The sequence below is a fragment of the Anser cygnoides genome, chromosome 20, assembly GCF_040182565.1.
Source record: "Anser cygnoides isolate HZ-2024a breed goose chromosome 20, Taihu_goose_T2T_genome, whole genome shotgun sequence".
Classification (NCBI taxonomy): domain Eukaryota; kingdom Metazoa; phylum Chordata; class Aves; order Anseriformes; family Anatidae; genus Anser; species Anser cygnoides.
Window position 1 is genome coordinate 8535378 of NC_089892.1, and position 24628 is coordinate 8560005.

A 24628-nucleotide genomic window follows, 5' to 3' on the forward strand; every position below is an offset into this window, starting at 1 on the left:
TGGCAGGCCCTACCACGTTCGCTAAGGCTTTCTGACCATCCATCTGCCCATTACTTGCTTTTCTTCTCTTGGATCGTGTGTCATTGGTTGCATTTACCCTTAGGAGGTTACAGTTTTCTTGCTTTTTTGTCAACTGAGCAATTAGACAAAGATCTTCATAAAATATAAGCCATAGGATGCAGCCTAGAGGTCTGCTAAAAGGGCAGTCCATATTCTTCAGAGCAGGGTCTGTGGATCCCCTCTGTCCTTGCAAGGTCTAATTCCTCTCCCTTCAGGTCTGGCATTGCCATAATACGATTAAGATGGAACTAGTCCATGGGAACCTTTAGTTCTCAATTCCTAAATGCAATCAGGTGCATTAAGAAAGCGCTAGGGCAAGCTCTGCATCTATTAGAGGCGCTAACAGCTTTCCCTCATACCTGCTTGTCAGAAGTAACGTGTAGGGAACTTCCCTCTCCTTCAGATCTGCTCCTATAAACAACTGCTCTATTACCTTCGTAACGCTCTCACTGCTTGTGGTTTATATCCTTATATTTATTTCAAAACCTCAGATTTTGACATTCTGTTCAGAGAAGGAAAGAAAAAACAATTTAGCTAGTTGCCATGAAATTTAGTTTAGACTAAAATATGTGCTGTGCCTCAGTCTGCTAAATGACCTTATGCACTGCTCATTGTAATCCAGAATTGCCAGGCAAGTAGAGTAATTAGTTGTGCAAAATGAAATAACTTTAAATCCTCACATTGAGTAATGACCCAGAAAAATCACTTAAACTATACAATAGAAAAGACCGAAAGCATCTGGCTTTATTTTTACTTCTGTGGCTCTGCCCCCTTTGATTAAGAAACACTCTCTCCCCCTCATCCCTTTCGAAACCGTGGCTGTCAGCTGCTGCCCAGAACAAATGTTCGCAACTTAGCTTGCCTCTGCCCTACGAAATCATAACTTCTCGTAAAACGTCAGGCTGAGCCTAGCAGTACCGGCACAGCAGTCGTTCTGCAAGGCTCGTATACGTTTGATAAACTGGCAACTCGTCGCTGCTTAAAGAGCTGCTTCCTATCATCCGGGATGAGCAGGAGTAATAAAAGCCTTCACCCAGCTCAGCAAACGGCGCTGGGCGGCAGGGCGAGGGGCGAGCTCGCCTGTGCTGGGGCCAGCTGGCTGTCTTGGAAAGCCGAGTAGGAAATTGCTTCGCTCTCCTTTGGCTCCACGCAAACACGCTCTTCCTAGGAAGACTTTACAGCACGTGCTGTACAAAATCACCCAGGACAAGCAGCCAGCCCTCACGCCGGGTTGAGTATGTCACCTCCACGGACGTGCGAAACGGAGCCAGAAAGCGCCGAAATGAGCCAGGGACAAGTGGGGTGATGGCAACCCCGGCCCCGGCCCGCAGCCACGTCCCGCGGGCTCCGTGCGAGTGGATTCTGAGCAGGCCTTGTGAGCATCAGGTGTCAGCTGGAGGGAGAAGTAAGGTATTGGCCCTGCGGGAGTATCGGTGCGAGTGGATGTAAGAAACCCTAGCATTTGTTTATGAGGTGGGTAGGGAAGTGTCAGATGAAGTTACGTTAGACCTGCCAAAGAGATCAGATTTATCCCTCACGTCCTGACAGCATAAAAGGGGGCTCGTAGCTGTTGTGTTAGCAAGTCTAATTCCCACCGGCCGTAAAAAACAATCTGCCGCCAAAGGGAGGAGATGAAGTGTTTTTAACAACAAAATGAGCCGTTTGCAATGCACTTTTAATTGGATCAATTTTTCCTTTATTACACAACCTTTAAAATCAAACACATACGTGTAACCAGACAAGTTCTTTCTCCAGGTAAGGAGCAGAAGGCGAACCATTTCATCACAATCCTTAATTACTCCGTTTCGTCTCATTTGGCAGACAATCACAACATTGCGTGGGGGCACCACGGCAAGAAATACAGCTCCACAACATCATCTCACAGTCACTATCGAGCTTTGTCAGGGGAAGGGCATACCCTGGGCTGAGGACAACAGGTTTTCTTTTTGCCTTTTCTGCCTGAAACCCCAGACAAGAAAAAGAGCTGCAGACAAAGCCCACCCAGGCACCTTTCGCTGTGCCTGCTCCCACCGATGCAGAGCAGAGCAGCGTTATTTTTCCCAAATCTCTCAGTGAGCAGCAGATGACGTGCTTTGTTTGAGCTGTGTAACCGGTAACAGACTGGGGTAACCAACTGCTCAGCCCGTTTACTGGACCAGCTTAGACGTCGCTGTAAGCACTCCAGGAAACGTTCTTGCTTAGTGTGATGTTTATTGCAAAAAAAAAAAAATTCCATTGGAACAGAAAACGACAGAGGTACATATTATCATAGATAATATTGCTTCAATTATTCAGGTCCACGGTAGCTTCCTGCTTGGAGCAGTTCTTGGAAACAGGAGAGATGTTTAAAAGAGATCAGTAGGAGAGGAGCTGCCATTACCATAATACTGGAAAAAAATGCCTTGAGTTACAGTGTAATTAACTGCAGAAGGTCCCGGTAATAGTAGTCATCTCCCAAAAACATACATGCAAGATGAGATCAGCTCCCCAAATTGCTGTTACATACCGTAGGCGACTGCCCCCTCCCACCCAAAAAGAGAAGCAGGGGATGTAAATCATTATGTGCATGTTGATAGCCTCAGCAAATACACAGAGCAGCTCAGGAGGGAAGGGAGAATTAAATTCCCTTGAGCTCCTTTACTGTCTTCCATCATCTACCCTTAGCTCCTACCCCCTTCTCCCCGAGCTTTTTCCAGCAAATTTCAGCAAGAAAAAGTTGTTGCCGTGGTCAGGGGGTACCTCCATCCCACAGCTGGCTTTTTGTCGGCTCAGCACAGCAAGGAGGGGAAAAAAAATAAAATCCTACCAAAAGGGTTTTGCTCCCAGTGCTGCTTCTGGAAGCCCTGCAGCTGCAAAGCAACTGGCTGCGGCTGCTGCTCTGAAGCCTGTTTTGCTTTGCTGCTTCACTAGGGGAAAGTCTGTGGGAGCTTAAAAAAAATCACCTGTTGCATACATGTTGTTGGACAAGTAGCAAACAATTTGCTGTAGCTTGGCAGCCACCATAAAATCAGCTTTTATACTGTCTGCCGTGCCCCCAAATTTGCAACTACGTTGTTGATAGCAACAAATAAATGCACTGCAGTGTAACTATTATCCGTGGCAGATTAACATGCTACCACTGTGTCCTATTTAAATGCGTCTTTCCATCAATAAACTATTCCAGGCGAGCAGCACCACACTGAGGTACACATTTATCAGCCAGGAGCGTAGCACTGTGGGGGCCTTGGTTCACACAGCTGCAGTTTTGTGCTTCATTTGGCCCAAAGCCGTGATGAACATGAACTCCGGTGCCTGCTGGTGCCATAAAAAAGCTGAGGAATGTAGTGTTTTGCTGCGCGAGGAGAAAAAGGCAGTGCACCAAGGGATGTGCTTCTGAGTATTAAAAATAAAAGTGAAACAATCCCCCCCCATCCCCATCGTGGGATGCAAAGTGCAGGTGGGTGGAAACGTACTGCTGAATGCAGGGGATGCAGAAGGTGAGGTGCAGGCGAACACACAGCGCGTTGCATCTGATCACGTTTATTACCCTCCCCCAGCCACTCCCTCCCCCCAGACGAAGGTACCAGACTTACCTTCGCAAGACAGTTCCCCACGATACGATTAATAACAAAACACCTCCGAATATCAACAGTATGTTCCCTCTGCTTCTTCTTTTTCCTCCACCCCCCCTTCTCCCCCCTTCTAACTAGCACAGTCCTTACTAGCAATAAAAGCCCCGCTGCCATCAGAGGGCAGCTCTCTGGCTCCGTTCGGCCTCCCATGATTGCACTGTACTCACTTCACATCGAACAGACACGGTTCACAAATGGCACGACAGGGGCGATCTCCTGAATACCAGAAAAACGGAGAGAGAAAACCCTCGCTCTCGAGTTTGAAAGTAAAGCTCCATCTCTGTGCAGTTTAAGAGGGCTATTTTGTTTTATGCAGTGCTGCAATCAGAAATTGCCTTCTCGAGTAGTTGCCCGGACAACTGCTACCGAGTTCCTTGCAAATACCACGGCGGGAAGAGGATTGCCTCCCTAGTCCTCTAAGGAAGGTGATTCAGAGCAGTCAGTCGGTGTTTATGGCACAAAGGAAGGTACAGTGGCTGAAGCTGTAGTCGACGTGGCGTAAGGAGGTGAGAGGGTTTACGGAGTGACCGCTTATTGAACAAGGAACCAGTAGTCCAGAAGGATCCTTTCCTTCATGCTTGTTCTTTTTTATTGTACAGATTCAAAAAGAGAAAAAGCAGACCATCACATACGCTGTTTTGTTTCTAGACACAAAATATGACGGCCTCTATGCCAAAACCCCCTCGGCTATGGCACACAGTCATCCTGAACTGGTTCCTGTCAGGTTGCAGGGAGGCTGGAAGAATCACTAACGAAAGGGGCTTTACCTCGAGAAATGCCTTTAAGGGGTGGAATATCTTCTCAGGTGGTAACTGTAGATCTTAATGCAATGATCCCAGCAGTCCAGCACCAGCAGCTGCCCTTTGGGAGTGATGGCAATACCAACAGGACAGGTGAGTCCTTCACGGATCAAGATATTATAGCCTCCTCCTTTGGGAAAATGCAGGATTTCTTTACGGCTGCTGTCAGCAACAATCAGGTCTCCCCTGGCATCCACACACATCCCAGCGATGCACCTGAAATCTTCATTCTCGGAGAAGAAGTGGCTAATCTGGCGCCCCAGCTGCCCATCGGGGCCGACGGAGCCGATGGAGAAGCCCCCTTCTAAGTGGTGCTCGTACTGGCGGTTCTCCAGGTTCAGCCCCAGCCCCTGGGTGAAGTATATGGTCCCTTCAGCGTCGCAGGTGACAAACTTGGGGCGCACCGCGCTGCACAAGCAGCTGTACTTCACTACCCCCACCCCGCGGTCCACGGTGAAGCACCAGAGCTTCCCCCCTTCCACATCGGTGACCACGAACTGCCCGGAAGGCAGCGCTGCGATGCCCCACGGCTTGCTCAGCTGGCTCCTGTGGCACGCCACGCAGTGGCCATCCATGGTGTACACCTTGACTGAGTTATCGTAGCTGTCGGTCACGCCTATCAGGCCGTGGCAGTTCATGGTGACAGAAAGGGGAGTCAAATTGGGCAAGTCTGCTCCGAGGAAGCTCAACACAAAACTATCGATTCCGCTAGGGCTCCGGCGAATCTCCTTCAGGAAGCCCTTGCGGGTGAAAACCTGGATTCGGAAATTGCCTCGGTCTGCCACGAGCACCTCTCCTTGTTGAGTGACGTGGAGGCTGACGGGCAGATTGAACATCCCCGGCAGGCTGCCCTTGGAACCCATCTTCTTGATGAAGTGGCACTGCTGGATGCTTGTGGCTGCTTCGGGCATCCTCGGCTTGGCTGGGGAGGAATGCGGCGTGCAGCTGGCCTCTTCGTGCACCAGGTCAGGCTCCCTAAATGACACCGAGGAGGAGGATGCAGTTTCCATGAGTGATTCCTCCATGTTAACCGTCCGGGGTTTCTTCACCACCTGCCCAATCTGCAGCGGTCCCACGTGGCTCACCTTCAGGAGCTCAACCTCTTGAAGAGTCAGCTCCCGTGGGAGACTGTTTGTCAGTTCAGGCTCCTCCTCATCTGCTGCCTCCTCCAACAGAGCTATATCCCCCTGCTTTATTTTGGCAAGGAAATAATCACAGCGAGACAATATCTGCACTTCTGCTAAGTTCAGCAGATAAGCTTGTTCCTCCATCACCTGATTATTTACCTTCTCCACTTCAGATAAAGAGGTGGTGAAGAACTTGCGTGACCTGGCAAGTTCTTCCTGGATCTTGCGCTCTTCTTTGCTGTAATCTTGCAGAACTGCTTTGTATCTAGACTGCAGGTCTCTCGAAACACCCTCCAGAGATGCTTTTCTTTTCTGCAGATCATCCATGAGCTCCCGAAGTCTGGCAAGCCTTGTCCCAAATTCCCTCCTACGCTCCTCAGCAGCCTCTTTGATAGCGATGACACTGTGCCCCTGGGGCACGTGCGATGCCTCCTTGCAGGGCTCACATAAAACCAAGCTACAGCTCTTGCAAAAGTGTCTTGGCAGCCTCCTCCCGCAGACCTTGCACATGAGGAGACCCACCACCTCCCCCAGTCCTGCGGTGTCTATGATCTTCAGCACAGTGAGATTGTCAGTCAGTTGAGCCAAGTTAGTGATCCGGGTGATTTTGCTGCAGAAGGGGCAGCGTATCCCATTAATGCTGTTAGCCAGCAGTTTCTCCAGGCACTGTTTGCAGATGGTGTGCCCGCAGTGTAAGAGCTTGGGTCTCAGGTGCTCCTCGGTGAAGGACTCCATGCAAATGGGGCACTCCAGGACCTCGCGGAGTGCATCCGAGTTGAGCTGAGGGGCAGAAGCCATGGCTTTCAAAGCCACCTTTAGCCTGTGCAAAACCCGGTACTCACATTTATTCCAAAGAGCTCCGGTTCTGTCAAGAAAGAAAAAAGGAAATGTGATTTATGTCTTCACCAGCAGTTACACATACATGCAATGTATTTCTGATTTACCTCCCAACCCTGGAAAATAAGAAACCCAGTTGGCTTTCCCACATTCGGAAAGGAAAGATTAATCGTAGCTAATCTCAGAGCGGGAAAATTCCAAACCTAACTTGCAGTGTCTAGTGCAATGAATTATTCACTTGCAAAATTTATAAGTAGAACTGAAAGAAGTGTAATGGCAGCAATAAGGAAGCCCAATAGATATTGATGACTGAATCATCTCCTCATGGTGCCCATCTCCCGCTGCCAAGCATGCGAGTTTACATAATTTACTCTGAAACCCAGGGAGATTAAACCAAGCGTTCAAATGTGGCGCATCAAAAGAGGAACCAGATGGTGCGATGCTTTAGGCCATTAATATATCACCTCTGGAGACCTACATTCAGATATGACATCAGATACAAATGAAATAAATGTGGTTGCTTTAATCTGCTTTTCTAGATAGCCAAAACAAATGTTCAAGGTTTCGTATGTTTGCCAGGAAGTAAACCTAGGAGGAACGATTTGTCAGCTTCCACTCGCTGAGAATTACTGTGCGCGGTGAGGACTGCACACCAGTGTCTCCCGTCAGCCTCTGCCACACTGCAACATGCTTCAGCACGCAAACAAACCACAGCTCGCCGTGGCAGTGTTCAAGCAGGCGTAAGCAGTTGCAGGGAGTTAACAGAACTCCAAACACTCGTTAATACAGACTGCAAGTGTTCACTGGTAGTTCTTGTACTTAGCTTAATTGTATGCAATTTCTCCTCGTGCCGTACTCTTGCAGCATTGCCCTCGTTCTTACGTTTTGGTTCAGTTTTTCAGCACCGTGGCTGCCGTTCAGCTTCAAACCAGGTTCGTCCATCCCCACATCCCTCTCAGCGGGGAGCAGATCCTGGCAGCTGTCTCGCTAAAGCAGCCATCCATTCAGAAGGAACAGAGCAGGGTTCCCATCATTAAGTCATTATTCAGCAGACTGGGTTTCAATACCTTTGCTATTGCCTTGCTTAGCCTTTAAAAGAAAGGGGAAGAAAACATTTCCTTTAGGGGGAGAGGAGGAGAAGGAAGTAGTTAGTCTTTAAAATGAAGAGCCGGTCGCAGAGGGATGTGAACAGACAGCTTTTTCTGAATAATGGCTGCACGCACGCAGCACTCTCGCTTCCCTGCTGCGTTTGCCTGCTTCATCCTCGGGAGCATTTCAGACAGAAAGGTTCACTGTGTTTCAGCTTAGCGTTTGCTCAAGTGGAAGGAGACAACTGCAGTGAAGAAAAGTTCTTTATGTTCGTACAGAGGAAAAAAAAAATCATTTTAATTTATCAGCTCCGCGGTTGTTTAAGGCCCAGATTTCAGGGACTGATTCAGTGGTGTGGCAGAATCCCCAGCAAGTCCCAGGCTGGGATCTGATGGCACAGTGACTGGTGGCACGGTGCATGTCACACGGGTGGCACCTGGGGAGCTGCGGCAGTCCGGGTGCTGGCACCGAAGAGACTTCCCTTTTATTCTTAGCAATGTCCTAGCTGCGGAAGGAAACGCCTGGGCACTGCCGTGTAGATCAGAAACATTCCTCTGAGGGATGAAGATCTGTATTTTAAAATGATTTTTTAAATACTGAAATATAAGATCCAAGGTTCATTATTATTTTCCTTGAAAGTATGTCAAAAGACTTGCATAGGGAGGGATGAGGTAGAAGTGCTGACATCCGAAAATGAGAGTTACATAAAAAGCTGCCTTCAGAACAAGTACTGTTATCAACGTAAAACGGAGAGGGGATTTTGTTTAGGTTTACCTCACGTCCAGTTTTTAGAACAAAGATGTGTATGACATGTTTTTAACACGTAAAACCCTTGTATCAGGATGCCAGCACGCGTCTCAGTGACGTGAAGTTCCCGTCCAGCTGCACCGAGCCCTCGCAGCCAGCCGTGCCCCCACAGATCGCTCATGGTGGGTGGCCCCGGGGCAGTTCCTCTGCTGCAGGGAAGGGCGTTAGGGGAGGCCTGAGCAGAGGGCCAGGCTGTAAAGCTGCGTGCAGCCTGTGAGTGTGTGCTCCTTATATTCAGCAAGATTTTCTTGGAGGTCTTTCCCAACCTCGGTGGCTCTGCGGTTGTCCTGCCACAGCTTCTCGTGGTTTCCGCAGCTTTTAGGCAGCACGGGCTGGGGGAGCAGCGGGCTTCCCGCGCACTTCTCAGACGGCCTTATTACCTACAGGGTGCAGCTCTGTGAGCTGGTTCTAGCTTTACTACCAGGTTTCAGATGTGTCACTCGGTTCCAGCTTCATTATCAGGCTCCAACTTTATTGCCCACTTCCAGTTTTACCACCAGGCTCCAGCTTTGTCACCCGGTCCCAGCTTTATGAGCAGGTTCTAGTTCTATCCCCTGCTTCCAGCCTTACCACCAGGTCCCAGCCTTACCACCGGGTTCACAGCTTCCATCGCCAGGCTCCATCTTCACCACCAGCTCCCAGTTTTGCCGCGCCCCCCCCCCCCCCCCCCCCGGTTCCTGCTTTATCACCAGGTTCCCACTTTTACCACCAGGCTCCAGATTTAGCGCCCGGTTCCACACTTACCGCCGGGTCCCAGCTCCGCCCCCAGGCCCCCGTTTCACCACACGACTCCCCGTTACCGCCCGCCCCCCCCCCTCACCGCGGGCCGCAGCAGCCCCCGTCAGACCGCCCCGCGCCGGGGGCTCTCCTCAGAGCCGCCACCGCCGAGCCCCCCCCGGCCCCTCGGGCCCCTCGGGCCGGCTCCCGCCGCTCCCCCGGCAGCTGACGGCGGGGCCCAGCCCGGGCCCTGCCCCCTCCCGGGGCCGTTACGGCCGCGCCCCGCCCCCCCCCCGCGCCTACCTGCCCGCCGCTACCGGGCCGCGCGCGCCGCTCCCCCGCCATGCCCCGCGCCGCCGCTCCCCCGTGACGTCAGTGCGCCGCGCCGCGGGGCGCGCTGGGAGTTGGAGTCCCCGCAGCCTCCCGGGTCAGGGCACGGGGCGCGGCCTGCCTCCGCCTGGTTCTGTCAGGAATAGTTAAAAACGTATATATTTCTTTATGTTTTTTCTTCAGTTTTATTACGCACCACTACGCGTTGAGGTTCCTGCCTGTCAATAAAAGTTAAAAATCCTTTTTTCCCCCCATTTTTCCCCAGTTTTATTACACACCACATTCTGCACTGAGATTCCTGTCAATAAATATTTAGATTTTGGTGGTTTTTTTGTTTTTTTTTTTTTTTTTAGTTTTTCCCCTTTTTATTACACGCCATTCTGTATTGAGGCTCCTGTCTGTCAATAAAAGTTAAAAATCTTTTTTTTTTTTTCATTTTTCCCCCATTTTGTTACACACCACTCTGCATTGAGATTCCTGTCGGTAAAACTTAGAACAGAATAGAATTTCATAGAAACTTAATAACCTTTTTTTCTTCATTTTTTTTCCTGTTTTATTACACACCATCCTGCATTGAAATTCCTGTCAAAAAAACCTAATAATCTTTTTTTTTTTTCATTTCCCCCCCGGTTTTCTTACACGCTCTTCTGTGCTGAGATTCCTGTCAATAGAAGATAAAAATCTTTTTTTTGTTTTCATTTTTTCCCCCATTTTCTTACACGCCCTTCTGCGTTGAGGCCCCCATCTGTGTATATGTGCTACCTGGTCTTTTCCATGCTCATTTCCACCCCTGCTGGGCCGCAGCCTCTTTGCTTTCCGTCCGGCCTTGCCGGCGGCGGCAGCGCCCCGGCCGGGTTTCGGGTCTCACACCACGGCTCTGCATCTCTCAGCCCCTCTCAGAAACCGCTCTGAAGCAGCCCATGGACTCCCAGCACAAAAATGCCTGTTTTTAGATGCAGATGTAATCAGTTGATTGGGTGGCTCACGTAAATATTGCCAATGAGCAGATCCACAGCTGCGGCTGCTTACTGGAGCACTTGCCCAGGGCGCCTCCTGGCAATAAGCCCTTCCTCACAGTAGCCCAGATGCTGGCAGTGGTGGCCAGCGAGCGGTGCAGGAAATCAAAGGCTTGGGGGGAATTGTGCACTTTGGGGATGGATCCTCAGTCCGGGGAGAGCTTTAGCTCTGGTGTTGAAAGAGGTGGCGCTGCTGGGTTTTGGGGACTCGGTTGGCGGATCGGGATCGGAAGAGCTGAGATGGACGAGGTGGAGGAGGCGTCCGCCAGGGCACTGAGTTGGACCACGGGGTGCTGTGTGAGGGTGTCTGAACGGAGACGTGCTGCTGGGGGGCCTCTGTAATCCCAGCCACACCATGCAGGGGAAAACAGGCAGGGTTCGGAAGCAAAACCTGCGGCTGTACCCTCCAGACCAGGCTGCGGGCTGTCACCTGCAGGGTGGCCTTGCTGAGTAGCCGGCCTGGTCCACCTGGTGATGGAAACCTGGTGGTCGGTGGGACTGTGCCCTCAGCAAGACCAGGCACAGGGTGCCCCTAGGAGCTTTTTGCAAGAGCTTTATGTTCAGCTTTCTGCTTCCCACAGGGCTAACTAGTGAGGGTAGAGGCTGCTGTTTATGAAGCTCTTCATAAGCATTAAAAACTTCTAAAAAATAGGACAACATAGCTTTCTATGAGGTCTGCTGTAAAAGCTGTCACATCTGCGCCCAGCCCCTGCACCTTTTCCTGCCATTTTCTTTAGCAGCCCCAGGGTGCTCCAGTGGAAGCGCAGGCTGTGACCGCGCTGGGGTGGGCTCCGTAACCCTTCCCGAAGCACAAGGGATCGGAAGAGCCACCTTGGAGGCTGCTCCTGTCACCACCTTCTTGCTCTGCAGATTTTAACGTGCTCACAGCACGTGCGCTCACCCAGATTGATCCCTTCTCACACATGGGAGGTAGCAAAGGATGGCAGCTCTGTCACACAGGACTAATGAGTGGAGTCGTTAATCATGTAATCAGTCATTTCCCTCCTGCCTCTTCCCTCCTCCTTGTCGTCCCTCTGACCTTTCTATCAGACCGCTCTTCTCCCCATCAGATGGGCTCTGACGGCTGAAATCAGAGGCAGGATTTCAGCAACCCGATCGTGGCTCTGCCCTGGCATTTTGCAGGGTTGTGCTGGTGTGAGGAATATCGGTAACACGGGCCCCACTCCAGCTCGAATTTCGTTCAGGAGTCTTCAGGCTGCTTCACTGATAGCAGAGAAATGAGTTTTACTGTGACCCAGTGGTGCAGTGCAGCAGATCAGGAAATGGCCGGGCTCGGGGCTTCCTCTGCGGGAGCACAGGTGGAGATCCGTGGCATGGAGAAATTCCATCTGTGGAAGAGGCGAGCTCTCAGTTTAAACATTTGTCACAAACCCTGCATGGGGCTTCTCCATCCATGCATGCAGGGAGGACAGCGCAGCCTGCACCGTGCCAGCAGCCGTGGGGCCCAGACCTCATGCTGAAGGGTACAGTGCATCCTCCGTGGGGTTTGCTGACCCCAGCAAGGACCAGGAAACAGCAGAGAGAGCAATGCAGGCAGCGAAGGCACTTGGAGACAGAGCAGATGCAAATCTGGGCTTGTCTCACAAAGGAAAATGAGTGAGATTTATGTTCTCCTGATTTCGTGCTGTGCTTCAGGCTCCACGCAACAAACCTCAGCAGGAAGCTGCTGAGCACAGAGTCCTTGGGGTGAGCTGTGCCCAGGGAGGGGACGTGGGGCTCGCTCCCACCTCCGGGCATCACCACTGCATCCAGGTCGGACGCGGTCGTGGGTCTGAGCGCAGCGAGTGCAGTCCAGCCCTTTGGGAAATGCGGCAGGTAAGACTTGTTCAGCCGGGTGGTCTGGAAAAGTGGCTTGACCCGGAATGAAGGACCTGCCTTGCCCTGTGTTGTGGTGGCCTGCACCACAGTGAGCTCAGGGATAAAGAGCCAAAGGGTGAAACTCCCCGGGAGTCCCCCGGGAGATGCTCCTTCAGTGATGTATTTTGCGAGGTGGACGTTGGGATTGAACCGGCGTGGTCTGGCAGATTTTGTGTGGTCCCACATCTGAAAATGAACGCTGTGAGGAAATAATCCTTTAATGCATCCTTTGGAAAAAACAAAGGACACTGTGGATTTGGTTAGAGGTGATAGCAACGAGCCAATGCTGTTACCCAGTGTGTCAGGGTATGGGGACCCTGCACCGTGACGAGGAAGGACAGGGAGGACGTGCAGCCAACAGCCCAGGGGAGACAACAGCAGCAATTTGGGGGTCGCGGAGCTGTCCTTGGGGTTTGCAATGGCTCAGAGGCAGGGGCCAAGCACCATGGTGATGCTGAGGATGTGGCGAGCAGGGCAGGGCTTTGGCGTGAACCAGCACAGGCAGCGGGAAGGCGGCTGGGCTCTGCAGGGCTCGCGGAAACAGGCACAGCAGTGGAACCTGTGCTGCCCACTTTTACAGAGGTTTGTTTGCGTGCGCTAAAAACCCTCCCGGATTTTTATTTTTATTTTTTCCTGAATGCCCTGGACTTGCAAGGCTGTTCTTAATGGTGTTAAGAAACATCTCTATCTGTGGCGTGAGTTTGGCTGCAAGCAGCGGGCAGAGCAGGGGCGGCGAGCGGGGCGCCCGCAGAGGGAGGCAGCGGGGCGCTGGGGGCACGGTGGCCGCGGTGGGGTGGGAAGGGGTCGGGAAGCCCCAAAGGGAGGAGGCTGCTGCCGGGGGCTGCCAGAGCGGCTCCCCAGGGTGTGGGGCTGCCCTAAGGGCGAGAGCCGAGGGGCTGGACGGGCTCGGAGCAGCGTTTTGCAGCCCGAGAGCCACCAGAGGGCAGCAGGTCCTCACGGACCAAGCCGGCCACAACTGCCCCCGCAGCCCCGCCGGTGGCACGGCCACACGCAGCCCGCACCGCTCGGGGGGGCTCCCCCGGGCACCCTCCTGCTCGCCAGCACCAGCACAGGGGATGCTGGGCGCTGCCAGGCAGGCTGTGGCGATGCCCAGCCCCAAACCGCCCGTGCCAGCCACGCAGGATGCCACGCCGAGGGACGGAGGCGTTGCTCACGGTTCCTCGGCGAGCTCCCCCGTGCCACAGCGGGTGCGTGAGCCCCACACGCACAGGCGTTGCTGGCTGCTCGGTGGCTCGGCCCTTACGGTGTGTCCTGGGTGGCGGCAGGGGCTGGCACTGTGCTTCCCGTGCACGCATCCCGAGCGGGTTCCCCCGCCATCGCCCCACGCCTCCCCGCAGCGCCGCGTGCCCGGCGCTCGCAGCAGGCAGCAATGGAGCCGGCCGAGCTCCACACAGACCCGTCGGCTGCTGCTCTGACAATAGCTCACTGCAAGAGAAATTCCCAGGCGAACACGCCTATTGATTTCCTTTCTCGCTCCCTTTCGATGGATTTGCAAACAAACGGGGTGTTTTTCCGCCAGGTAACAAACCGGCGGCCGTCTCGGCCATAAATCCCCACCTAAATCCCTAGCTGGTGGCCAGGTCTGCCCGGCTGGAGGGAGGCAGCAGGGGAAGGTGGACCAGAATGTCCTCTGCCTTGTGTGGAAATGCCAAGCCCAGGTCCTAACTTAGTCCCAGCTGATCAGGCTGTGGGTGTCAGCAGGGTTAACCCGGAGGTATCCCTGCCTGGGTCTGTTCCTTAAATTCTCTCACAGCTTCAGCTGGAGAGCTTCTTCCTCGTCTTGTTCCAAGCTTTTCTGCTGTTGAAGAGCTACCACATCTTAGCCCTGATGTGGCTGCATTCTTGTGGTCAGTGGAGTGATTCCTGGTTTTGGAATGACTCGGGATCTTTTGGAAAAGGCACAGTATAAAAGGCTGGACCATGAGCAGAACCATCGCCTCCTGGGAGCCCTCAAGACCAAACAGCCCTCCAATACAAAAGTTAGGTGTTCTGTTTGGTGGTCGCTACAGCAGTAGCGTTATCATGCTTCCCTCTTGTCCCAGCACTAGGAGGTGCTGCCTTTCCCCACGTCTGTAAGTGCTGTGTCCCCAGCAGGGACCGTGCTCGCTGCAGGCAGTGGCCTCGTGCTGTGGGGTTGTTGAGTCCTGGTGGGGCACGGAGCCGGAGCCGTGCCCCGGGGCAGGCGACCGGTGCCTCTGCACGCCCCGTGCTGCTCATCCTCCTTTCTTACGCAAGGCTTGATGCTGAGCGGAAGGCTGTGATTTTATTTGTTGTGTTGTCGTTTGTTGTTTTTTTTTTTTTTTTTTCTAAATACATATTTCAGACAAACAAACAAACTAATAACTCCCACAAGTTGCCGTGATGCGTCTAACCACATCCGCGGCGCTGTGCTTCCAAGCAGATGTTGCCAGGACTCGCTGAGTCGCCAGCAGCATTAGCGAAAGCACGTTCAGATGCAAGGGCCGATAAGGAACCCCTCCGTCCTCCCTCCCGGTGCGCTGCAGCCCCCGTGGCCGAGCCTCGCCGTGCTGCCAGGCTGGGCTCCGCAGAGCTCCCCAGCAGCGGTCACCTGCAAAACCTTTCCCTGAGAACAAGGCAGAGGCTTGGAAGGAGTGCTCTGGGAGGTTACCCAGTCATGCACGGGGCTTGTGCAACGTGGACCTGAACAATGAAGCTAAATTTATTTGGCCCAGCTTGCAGCGAAGACAACAGGAGTGTTTCTGTTGGCTTCACTGGCAACCAGCGATGGCATTGCAACGTTACGTTTCAGGGTCTGGTTCTGATTCTCCAATCTAACGGCAGAAACTTCCTTTGACTTCAGCAGGAGCAGGGCTGGGCCACGCGTATGTAAGCCCCAGCAGAAGCCAGTCAGCTGGGTCTCATTGCTGGTGAGCCCTCTGCAGCACCGAGGTAATAAAAGCCAGAGCAAGCCTCCAGGAGTGTGGGGGCTTCTCCAGTTCCCTGTCGGGTTTGCCTTGGGGAGCAGAGCTGTGAGTGCAGGCCGCAGAGCAAATCCCTCAAACCTGCCTCCGAGAGAGGGGAGAGGGAGGCACAGGGACCCCTCAGCTCTCCCTTGGCTCAAGAGGCAGTGGCAGGTCCAGGAACACGCTTGTGTATTTGGGGGATGCATCTCCCAGATCTCAGTAACTCCTCTGTGCGTCGCTGCAAGTGACGTGGGTGGGAAGAGGGCAGCACGCTCCCCATCAAGGAAATCACCAGGTTTCGAGGGACGAGTGCAGCCCGAAGGCACCTGGGGCTGACGCTTTCATCCCAGAGCACGTCGACCAGGAGCAGCACTTCCTCTGCGCCGCGTCTCCCCGGCCCCAGAGGAGCTGGCTCACGAGCAGGTTGCGCTGCTGGCACTCACAGACAGGTTTTAACAGCAGGAACGGGGTGATTATTTTGTTAGGACTGTACTTAAGCCCCCAAAGCTCGTTCCACAAAAGCTACCAGGAACTGCTCTCCAGTGCTGATGGCTTCCAAGTGCTCATCTGGATGAGAGCTGGTGATTTGGCAGTGAAGCCCGTCTCCCTCTGCTGAGCCATGTCCTATTTCATTTTCCTCATTTGGAGTTGTACCCAGAGCCTCTGCAGTACAAGGGAACACCGTGAATTAGTTTCCAGCACACTGAACTGTTAACCTCAGCTGCAGTAACCCCTCACGTCCCCAGGAACCCAATCTACAACGCAATTCCTTTCCCCAAAGCGATTGGAGCTTCAACTGCAATAGAGGATTAAATGCAGACACCCATTACCACCTTACCTAGGAAGTCCGCCGTGCTGACAAGTCTGCCACCCGTCACCCGGCTCCACGGTCAATCTTCTGTGGCTGAGAAGGGGAGCTGTGCTGCACACGCAGCCTCCCTGATGAGCCGCTGCTTTTCTACCTCATTTTATTTGCAGCCCTCTGCTCTTCCCTGTGTGCAGCTCCATTCGGTGACTGCTGCTCCTGAATGGCCGTGCCCAACCTGTGTTTCCATCAGGAGGAAGGAGGAGCCCTCGCCTTCGTGCCCATCCCTTTGGAGAGCTCTTTCAGCCACCACCTCCACCACCCTGCCATCAGTGCCCTTTCCTGGCAGTGGAGGATAACCGAGGTGGATGGAGGGGCAGGATGTGCTGGACACGCTCACGTTCTGGCTGGGTTAGCTGTCCTGCAGGGAGGAACTCTTGCTCGGAGGTTTAATTTGCCTTTTACTCACCTCGGCTTGCTCCTTCCAAACTGAGGTGGCAGCTGAGGAGGACCAGGGAAGGTTGCTCTTCCCACTTATCCATCCCACCCTGTACTACTTGTTGGTACTCTAAGAGCCCCTGAGGCCACAAGCACCGTGCGCGAATGCATCGCGTGCCCCGTGCTTCGAAGCAGAGGGGACGCAGGCAGAGAAGCCCAGAGCAGAGAGCCCAGAAAGGTTCCTGAAATGAAGCATCCCCACGCGGTGCTCCAACAGCGTGGCCGTGCCACCCACCCAGCCTGGGCTGCCTTCGGGTCCTCTTCCAGCTGTTGGTAGAAGCCTGGGTGTGGTTTGAAACTTGGTTTTCAGAAAGGCTTGAAACTGTGCGCTACATCATGAAACAAGGCACAGCCAAGTTTTGGCTAAGCAACAGTCCGTGTTAAGGCTAGGTCCAGCCGTTGGATGCCAGCAGTCTGGGATTCTGGGCTGTCAAGCCACCAGCTCAGGAAGGAAGGTTTGATATCCCATAGTCCATCATGAGATGAAGTGATTCCGCTTTCTCTTCTGTTGTGTATTAATGTTTTCCCTTAACGCCTGACTCCAAAACTTCCTTCCCGTGGAAGATCTCTGACTGGACTGAGACTGCTTGAGCTCTGGTGAACAAGCTTTGCAGCCTGGAACAGTCATTGTCATCTTCTTTCTCTTCCTCTTCTAAGTGTCGTTCAGCGGCTGTGTTACAACAAGAGTTAGTCTGATCCAGAGGCCAGGAGAGGCTCAAGCCTTGTCTCGTAGCTTCCCTCTTCACGAGCCACCCAGGTTAGCAGTGTCACGGCTTTCCCTTACGAGGCTTGCAGTTGCCTGGAGCCACTCTCCCAGAAGATAATCTTTCCAAGAACCAGTTCTGAGGCTCTTTTTCCATGTCTGTGTATACCATTGTCTCCCGAGATACAGAGACACCTCTGTCACAGCCTTGTTTTAATTTATCTTAGCAACTGTCCCACGTAATCCCGCTGGAGGACGGGCTGCTTGGAATTTGCTCGTCTTCCCCTGACAGCTTTGATCGTGCGCACGTAAGTGTTCCCTGACAGCCTGGCAGAAGGGGAAGGGCTGTCCCTAGCCCGAAGGGCTTCAAGAGGAATGAATGAATGCTGTGTTTATTTGTATTTCTAATTGACAAGTGCCTTGCCAGATCAGCTGCATGTCACTGCAAGTCGAGGGCACGGAGACAAAACTCGTTCCTTTGCAGCAACTTCTTGGGATGGGGAAGTTGTTGCTGAAGGCAGCATCCATCCCCCATCTGGTGTCGTGAGCCCTGTTCGGGCACAGGACGAGAAAGGTTTCTCTTCTGTAGGCCATGAAGGTTGGGTCTTCCTTCTTCAGTCAACCCCAGAGGAGGGGTCTGATTAAAGAGTTAAAATAGCAGCGTACAGCACAAAGATGGGAGTCCTGCCTTCTCTTCTCAGGGTATCACCAGGTGCAATCCTTTCCTGGTCCTCAGTGAGCTTTTGGGCCAAGTCAGAAGAAAAAAGTCGGGCTTTCTGGGTTTCTCTCCCTGTGGATTAGACCACCAGGAAGCTTCACAATGGGTTTCAAAGTCCTGAATGTTTCCTAAAAGCAGGGTCTTGACAGCTTGGTGTTGGAAATGCTCCCATCTGTTCCCCCTGTGGTGAGATTGTTCTGTCCTGTCACTGAGCCTCTTTGCCATGGGACTTCATCCCATGCCAAATCTCTTTGCCTTCGGTCAGTCTCAGTGCGCTGCCCGATGCATCGCCCAAACGAAGGACATGGGGACTGGGAGTGCTGGTGCCAGGGTGGGGTGAGGGCACTCAGACCCTGACGTGTCCTTTTGGAGAGGTTTCTCCTGGCAGGCAAGATGCACTCAGGTGTTTTTTTTTTTCAGAGCACAGGAAGTGAAGATGCAAATCACAAAAAAAGAGGGATGAGAACACGGTCACTTCTGTCACTGTAGAAGTGTTTGGCTGGAAATGCTCCTGCTTTCAACCTGCTCCCCAGCAGTGACCTGCAAGCCCTGGTTTTCTCTTTCTCTCCTTGACCTTTCTGGTTTCCTGCTCCTACCTGGCCCACACCTTCAGCAGCTGCATTTCTCCTGGCTGCAACGAAGTTTGGCTTTGGGGAAAAGGACCGTGCTGAGATTTCTTTAATCCTATTTATTTTCTTCCCTCTCTCTAAACCAGAAACAACCGAGCTCGGGAACAAGAAGGAACTGAAATCCATGCCATTCATCACCTATCTCTCGGGCCTGCTGACTGCACAGATGCTTTCTGACGACCACCTCATCTCCGGCGTGGAGATCCACTGCGAGGAGAAGGGGCGCTGCCCATCCACCTGCCACTTGTGCCGGCGCCCAGGCAAGGAGCAGCTCAGCCCCACGCCAGTGCTGCTGGAGATCAACCGCGTGGTGCCTCTGTACGCCCTGATCCAGGACAACGACACCAGGGAGGTGAGTGAGCTGGTGAAGGACCGGCTCCACCACCGGGAGCCTGCTGGAGCCACCTCCCAAGCCTGCCTCTGCCTCGGTGTCGATGCTGACTTCCCTAGATGGTGGCAGTGGTTTTGTGTGCGGGTTTGGTGGGGAAAGCACAAGTGCAGCCGGAGGGAATAAGCAGCCCCTCGGGACAGGCCCGCAGCCACAGGAGGTCACTGTTACTCCAGGAGGGACCAGCAAAGCAGGAGGTGACCCTTCCCTGGGGCTGGGCTCCTCTCCCTCCTGTGAATACTTCAGTGTTAATCATTTGTAGATTTATTTCCCACTTTCTCTGTTCCCGTCAACCCCCCACTTCCCTCTGCAGCCCCCTAACCCCAAATCCAGAAACGACAGACCTGCTTAAAGTCACTTATTAGCACCGAGCCTGCACTTGATTAAGGTGCAGGGAGAGAGCCAGCGCGCAGCAGCTGTGGGTGGGACAGAGAGGGCTGCAGGTCTGGAAACAATCCCAGCAAACTGGAGGTGTGACCACCAAGAATGATACTTCCCCCTCTCCCAGATCCGTGGGCAAAAGAGCTGCCACGCTTCTCCTGGCACCCAGGTCCCTTATGGGGACTGTCCCTCCTTGGGTGCCCCTTGATCCCGTTCCTGCTCTTCCATCTGTTAATCTTCCTGGTACTTCCATGCAGCCATGCCTGCATTCTTTAATTCTGTTCCTCTCTCTTTCATGTTTTCCCTAAACACCCTTTCTCCCACCCTCCTGTTCTCATGCTTTTCCCACTTCTCTCTGTCCTCTGCTTTCCCCCATCCCACTTTCCCTTGGGAAGGTCTCACCACCAGGCCCAGCCTCAGCCCTACCTCACTGCCTTCCAGAGCTGTGGAGACCTGGCTTGGCACCACCCCTGCTGCACCCACAGCCAGGACGGGTTCATTGCCTTCTCCCTGCAAACAGGACAGGGATTTCTCCAGAGCCAGGTGGCATTCATTGCCTGTGCCCTTTCCTCACCCATCTCCTGTTCCCATTGGGAAATGTTCAGGAGACATCGCCCTGCTTTTATCACGTGCCCACGGCAGTGCTGGGGTCACGCATCCTGGGTACAGGGAGAGCAGGGGGAGAGCTGGTTTCCTTCAGGCAGGAAAGAGGGGCTTCCGTCTGCAGGATGGCAGTTCCCCTTGGGGGGTGGGAGGTAGGTTAGGCAGTGGGGAAGGGGCTGACAGTGAAAGCAAGCAGAGCCCAGCAGACCTGGGGCACCCACACCGATCCTGCTGACCACCAGCCCTGTGCCCTGGTGGCAATGCCACCCTGCCAGAGCTGCAAAGCGCCCTCCTCCTCCTTGAAGGTGCCTTCCTCCTCCTCTTCCTTGTCCTGGGGTTGCCTCCTTGTCCTGGGGAGCCAGAGCCTGCCTTTCTCCAGCAGCAGCCTCCTCCTCCTCCCCGGGCTCAGCAGAGGGCCGGTCCCATCGGCTGCAGCTGGAGGACCGCCCGCATTGTGCTTTCTGCCGAGGCGCTGGGAAAAACAACAAACAAACAGGCAAACAAACAAGACCCCAAAGAAGCAACCAAACAAGAGGAGCCCCGGCCATCCTCCAGAGGGCTGTGTAAGCCGGGTCCCTCCTCCTCCTGGCACCTGCCCAGCGATGGAGGTGTCCCCGACAGAGCCCGGCTGTGCCAGGTGCTGTGTGCGGACCTGCTCCCACTTCCCTCCCTCCGCAGCTTGCTTCTCACCCTGCTCTCCATCCATCTCATGCAGGACACATATTTCTCTCCCTCTCCTCCCCCTGCTCCCCTCCTGCCCAGGGACAGGCAGGGACAGTCCTCATGCCTGGTGGCTGCCATCCATCGCTGCAGGAGGAGCTCGCAGCCCTGCTGTGCAAACCTCCAGGTGGGACCTGCACGGGGCAGGGTGCTGGAGCCCTACTGCCAGGGGTGTGCGATGGGCAAAGCGTCCCCAGCCTCTCCCAAGGAGATGGAGCTGGCAGTGGCCAGGTTTTTGTGGGGAGAGAGAGACCAGGAGAAAGCCTTTTGCTCTGAGAAGCCATCACCTCTGTGGTGAGACCCAGCAGGTGTGCCTGCTTCCCCTGCCAAGGTGAGGTGAAGCTGTTGATTTCAATTGCTGCCTCCGTCTGCGCACCAGGACGGGTGCTCAAGGGGTCTGTGCTGCCAGCAGTATCTGGTGTAAGGCCCGCAGGGTGAAACTCCCTTTTCCAGCATCACTTTGGAGTCTGGGGGTGGTCCCAGGCACTGGCGGTGTGGCATTTGCCTGTGGCATAAACAAGACTTGCAGATGTCTGGGATGAGCATTTGGACACTGCAGTTTGGAGCACGGGAGGGTCCCTTTGTCCAGGGAGGGGGGACGTCGGGGTGGCAGTCTGGGGACACGACCTCACAAGACCAGCCGTGTCCCTCCCCTCCGAGTGCAGCATCCGCAGCTCACGGGCCTCCTGCTCACTGCTCTCCTGCCTGCTGTTCCCCGCTTCTGTGAATAATAATTGGTAGAGCAGATGCTGACCCTATAGGAACTGCAGTCAGAGCCCAATTCCCTCACAGTAGTCAAAAAAAAAAAAGGGGGGGGAAGATAAACAAAAAATTCTCTTTGCATATATGTACACATAGATCGTTATATATTATTAGAGGGAAGGAAAGGTTGTTAACAATACGGATGCTCACATCTGTAAAGTTCTGCTGAAGTTTTCTGTGGTAAGCCTAGCCGCAGAGATAAGGCAAGATGCAGGTAAAGAAATGTTGCCCGTGGTTTTCAGTAGGTGTATCTTTTCATCTACCTCAGTAAAGGGAGTTACACACTGTTTAAAATTTACAACTACCTCGTGTACAAGGCCTTGTTCTCGGTTTCTGATGACCTTGCCAGACTTTAAGTGCTGGGATTTAAGTTTCCAGGCTGAGTGTCTGCCTTGGGCTGATTCGTGATTTTTTTTTTTTATTATTATTATTTTTTGTATGCATACATGTTTGATTTCAGCTAAAACTGACCATTTCCAAGAGAAAGATTAGGTGAAAATATATTGCTTTGCCCATGTGAACTAAGTTGGAAAGCTCTTTATTTCCACGTGACTGGGGGTGGCTATTTTCTCCTTGCTTTAAAGCAAGGACATGAAATTTAGAAGGACTCCAGGAGTCAGGTTCTGCCTCTTGCTGCCCAGGGAAAACTCGTCTGAAGCCATTTGTACCGTAAGCATCAGGAAACCCTCAGTTGTGGCTGATCAGGGGGAGTTTTGGTTTACGGTTGCAGTTCAAAGCCTCTCGTCAGCCCCTGGCAGTGTAAACGCGCGTGAGCCAGCTCCAGCGAGCGCCTGGCGTTGCTGCTGCCGGCACTGCAGACGTGGATCCAGGGGAGATGTTGCCCTGGTCCTACCCGAGCATCGCCCCCAGCACCGGGCTGGGTGAGCACATGGGGTGCCCTGGGCAGGATGCTGTCGGGGACCCGTGGCCCCTCTTCTCCTCCCGGTGCACAGTTTACAGAGTGAGCCTCTGCGAGGGAGTGCTCCTGCTTCCCTCTGTGGCTTAACAGCATTGTTGGAGAGCTTGCACGGTCACTGATACCTGGGGACTGTGCTGGTGCTAGGGCAGGGACGTCCCAGGCTGCTGCTGCCGTCCCAGGACACGCGGCGATTTCAGGCTTTGTCCAAAACAACATTTGTGAAAGGCGATCTCAACTGCCCCAGGAGCTCAAAGCTTTTGGGGAGGGAGGCAAGAAGAGGTGTGGGCCAAGGAAACGTGTTCAGAAGTCCAGGTACCTTTTGAAGAGCGTCGTTGGATGGCTTTTTCGTAGCCATCACGACTGCTGTGGTTGTGGGAGGAAGGTTTCACAGAGAAGGGGCCTCTTGCTGGAGCGGGCACTGCTGGAGTCTTCCTTCCACTGCTCCTGGTCAGCTGGTGAAGGTAAATGAGCTCAGGGTGGCTCCTAGCACCACTGCCTTTACAGAGCCTCTGTTCCTCAGTCCAGATGCTGACAACATGAGCTCAGGAGCGTGAAAAGACTGAGTGAGGTGACTTCCCTGGGGGTCTCTGGAACCTGCATCATGTTTTGGCTGATCGATGCTCTCAGCCCGCATCTCTTCTGCTTCGCTTGTGCCCTGTAGCAGTGCAGGCACCAGAGTGTGGTTAAAGCAACAATCCCTCCACTGCCGTGTCCTGATGAAATTGGAGGAGATTCTTCACTGTGGGATTGCAGAAGAAACCTACACCCTTGTCTGTGGCTGGTCAGACCCAACAGCAACGAGCCTCTGCCCATTTTGTGCCTTTCTGCTGAAAAAAGTGCCCCCGGGCACTTCGAGGTCTGGATGCTGTTGAGGGCATAGAGCGGGAGAGAAGAGACCTGGTGGCCCTGCGTGGTTTCCCTCTAGTGAAGGTCCCGAAGCCAAAGCAGAGGACAGCTGCACGTCACCCCAGCCAGAGAGCCAGTTCTGGTGGCCTTCCTCCTCCTCGCTGCTCCACCAAGATACTCCTGCCTAGCTTCACCACACGGGACGGGCAATACACTTCTCCCCGATGCAGTTCTTGAGTCCTGGCGCAGAAAAGCCCGTGTCCAGCAGCACGGTGAGCAGGGCGAGGCGGAGAGCGCTGCAGGTTTCCCTTTCCCCTTTCCCATGGTGGTGAATCCCCCGTGCAGCTCCAGTCCAGCACGAGCCGGGAGAGGAAGGAGGCGCAGCCTGCAATATCATCGCTTTCACCTTTTTGTTCCTCTGACTTCTCAGCTCCGTGCAGCTGTGTGACTGACTAAGAGCCCAGCTCGCCTCGATAATCACTGAGAGGCACCGGTGAGAGGAGACAGCGGGCTCGCATATCCTGCAAGCCTCCCAGTCCCCGGAATGGGCTGCGGGAAGGCGAGGCAGGCAGCCAGCCGGGAGGCACCGGGGCGAGCGGGGACACCTGCGTCCCCATCCCTCCCACCCGGACACGGACACAGCACCAGGACCTGGGGGAGGCAGGGGCGGGCGCCTTCAGCAGCGAGGTCCGTCTGCTTTGTGCGCTCTTCTCCCTCCTCCCTTTCCCCCCAGCACAAGCGAACACATGGCTCGTGCAGAGCAGCTGCAGAAGCACTTAGAGGGTGGCGGGCAGGAGAGATTTATCCTGCTCCTGGTGGGGAAATGCACTCGAAACCCCGTTGCTTGTATTTAAGGAGACAAATGGACATTGAGCTTGGATTTTAGAAGACCCCTAGGACCTTTGTTTAATTTGAAAATTGAGAAATTTCAGCATTCATCTGCAGCCACAACCCCCTTGCAGCGCACCCAACCCAGCCAGCGGCATGGAGGGAGCACGGGGCTGGCTGGGATGCACCTCCACCGGCCTCAGCAGGTGCCCGGCGCGTGGCTGGGACCCCTCCAGGGCTCTCCATGAGGCCAGGAGCTGCTTCACCACCTGTGCACGCTTGTACCAGCAGTCTGCATGTGCTGGAGCAGAGGGACGGGCAGTGATGACATGGTGGCAGCGGTTTTGGAGAGCGGTGTCGCTTTTCCTCCCTGGTTCCAGCTGATCTCCGTGCCCTTACTGGGTGCGCGCTTTGCCCTGACGGCTGCATTTCAGCACAAGTGCAAAGTGCAGATGGCTTTGGCATCTCCTGTTGGTGGGATTTGGTCAGATCTCAGGGTCAAGGGTGTCTCGTACTTGGTGTTCATATGGATGATGTGCGATGGAGCTTTACCTTGCCTGCATACTTGGAGCACCGCTGTGCCTTTACACCAGCCCTGAATTACCAGGAGG

General features: G+C 53.9%; 2 protein-coding genes across 10 annotated transcripts in view; one reads left to right on the forward strand and one right to left on the reverse strand.

The window, feature by feature from the left end:
- Positions 1–24628, forward strand: part of ASTN2 (astrotactin 2) — a 348717-nt gene that overhangs the window by 229137 nt on the left and 94952 nt on the right. For all 7 annotated transcript variants that reach the window (XM_013182791.3, XM_066980984.1, XM_066980985.1 and 4 more), the window contains one exon: positions 18657–18922. In XM_013182791.3, coding sequence (XP_013038245.2) covers positions 18657–18922 — 266 coding nt within the window. The remainder of the gene's footprint in view (positions 1–18656; positions 18923–24628) is intronic.
- On the reverse strand, positions 1722–9434 carry TRIM32 (tripartite motif containing 32). 3 transcript variants are annotated; one of them, XM_066980987.1, is made up of 3 exons: positions 9352–9390; positions 7318–7524; positions 1722–6463 (listed from the first exon to the last, which is right to left on the reverse strand). In XM_066980987.1, the coding sequence occupies exon 3, from the start codon at positions 6394–6396 to the stop codon at positions 4453–4455; it is 1944 nt and encodes a 647-aa protein (XP_066837088.1). In that variant the 5' UTR covers positions 6397–6463; positions 7318–7524; positions 9352–9390; the 3' UTR covers positions 1722–4452. The 3 variants fall into 3 exon arrangements, with proteins under 3 accessions (XP_066837088.1, XP_066837087.1, XP_066837089.1); XM_066980986.1 differs by lacking the exon at positions 7318–7524 and having other exon boundaries at positions 9352–9434; XM_066980988.1 differs by lacking the exon at positions 9352–9390 and having other exon boundaries at positions 1722–6458; positions 7302–8985.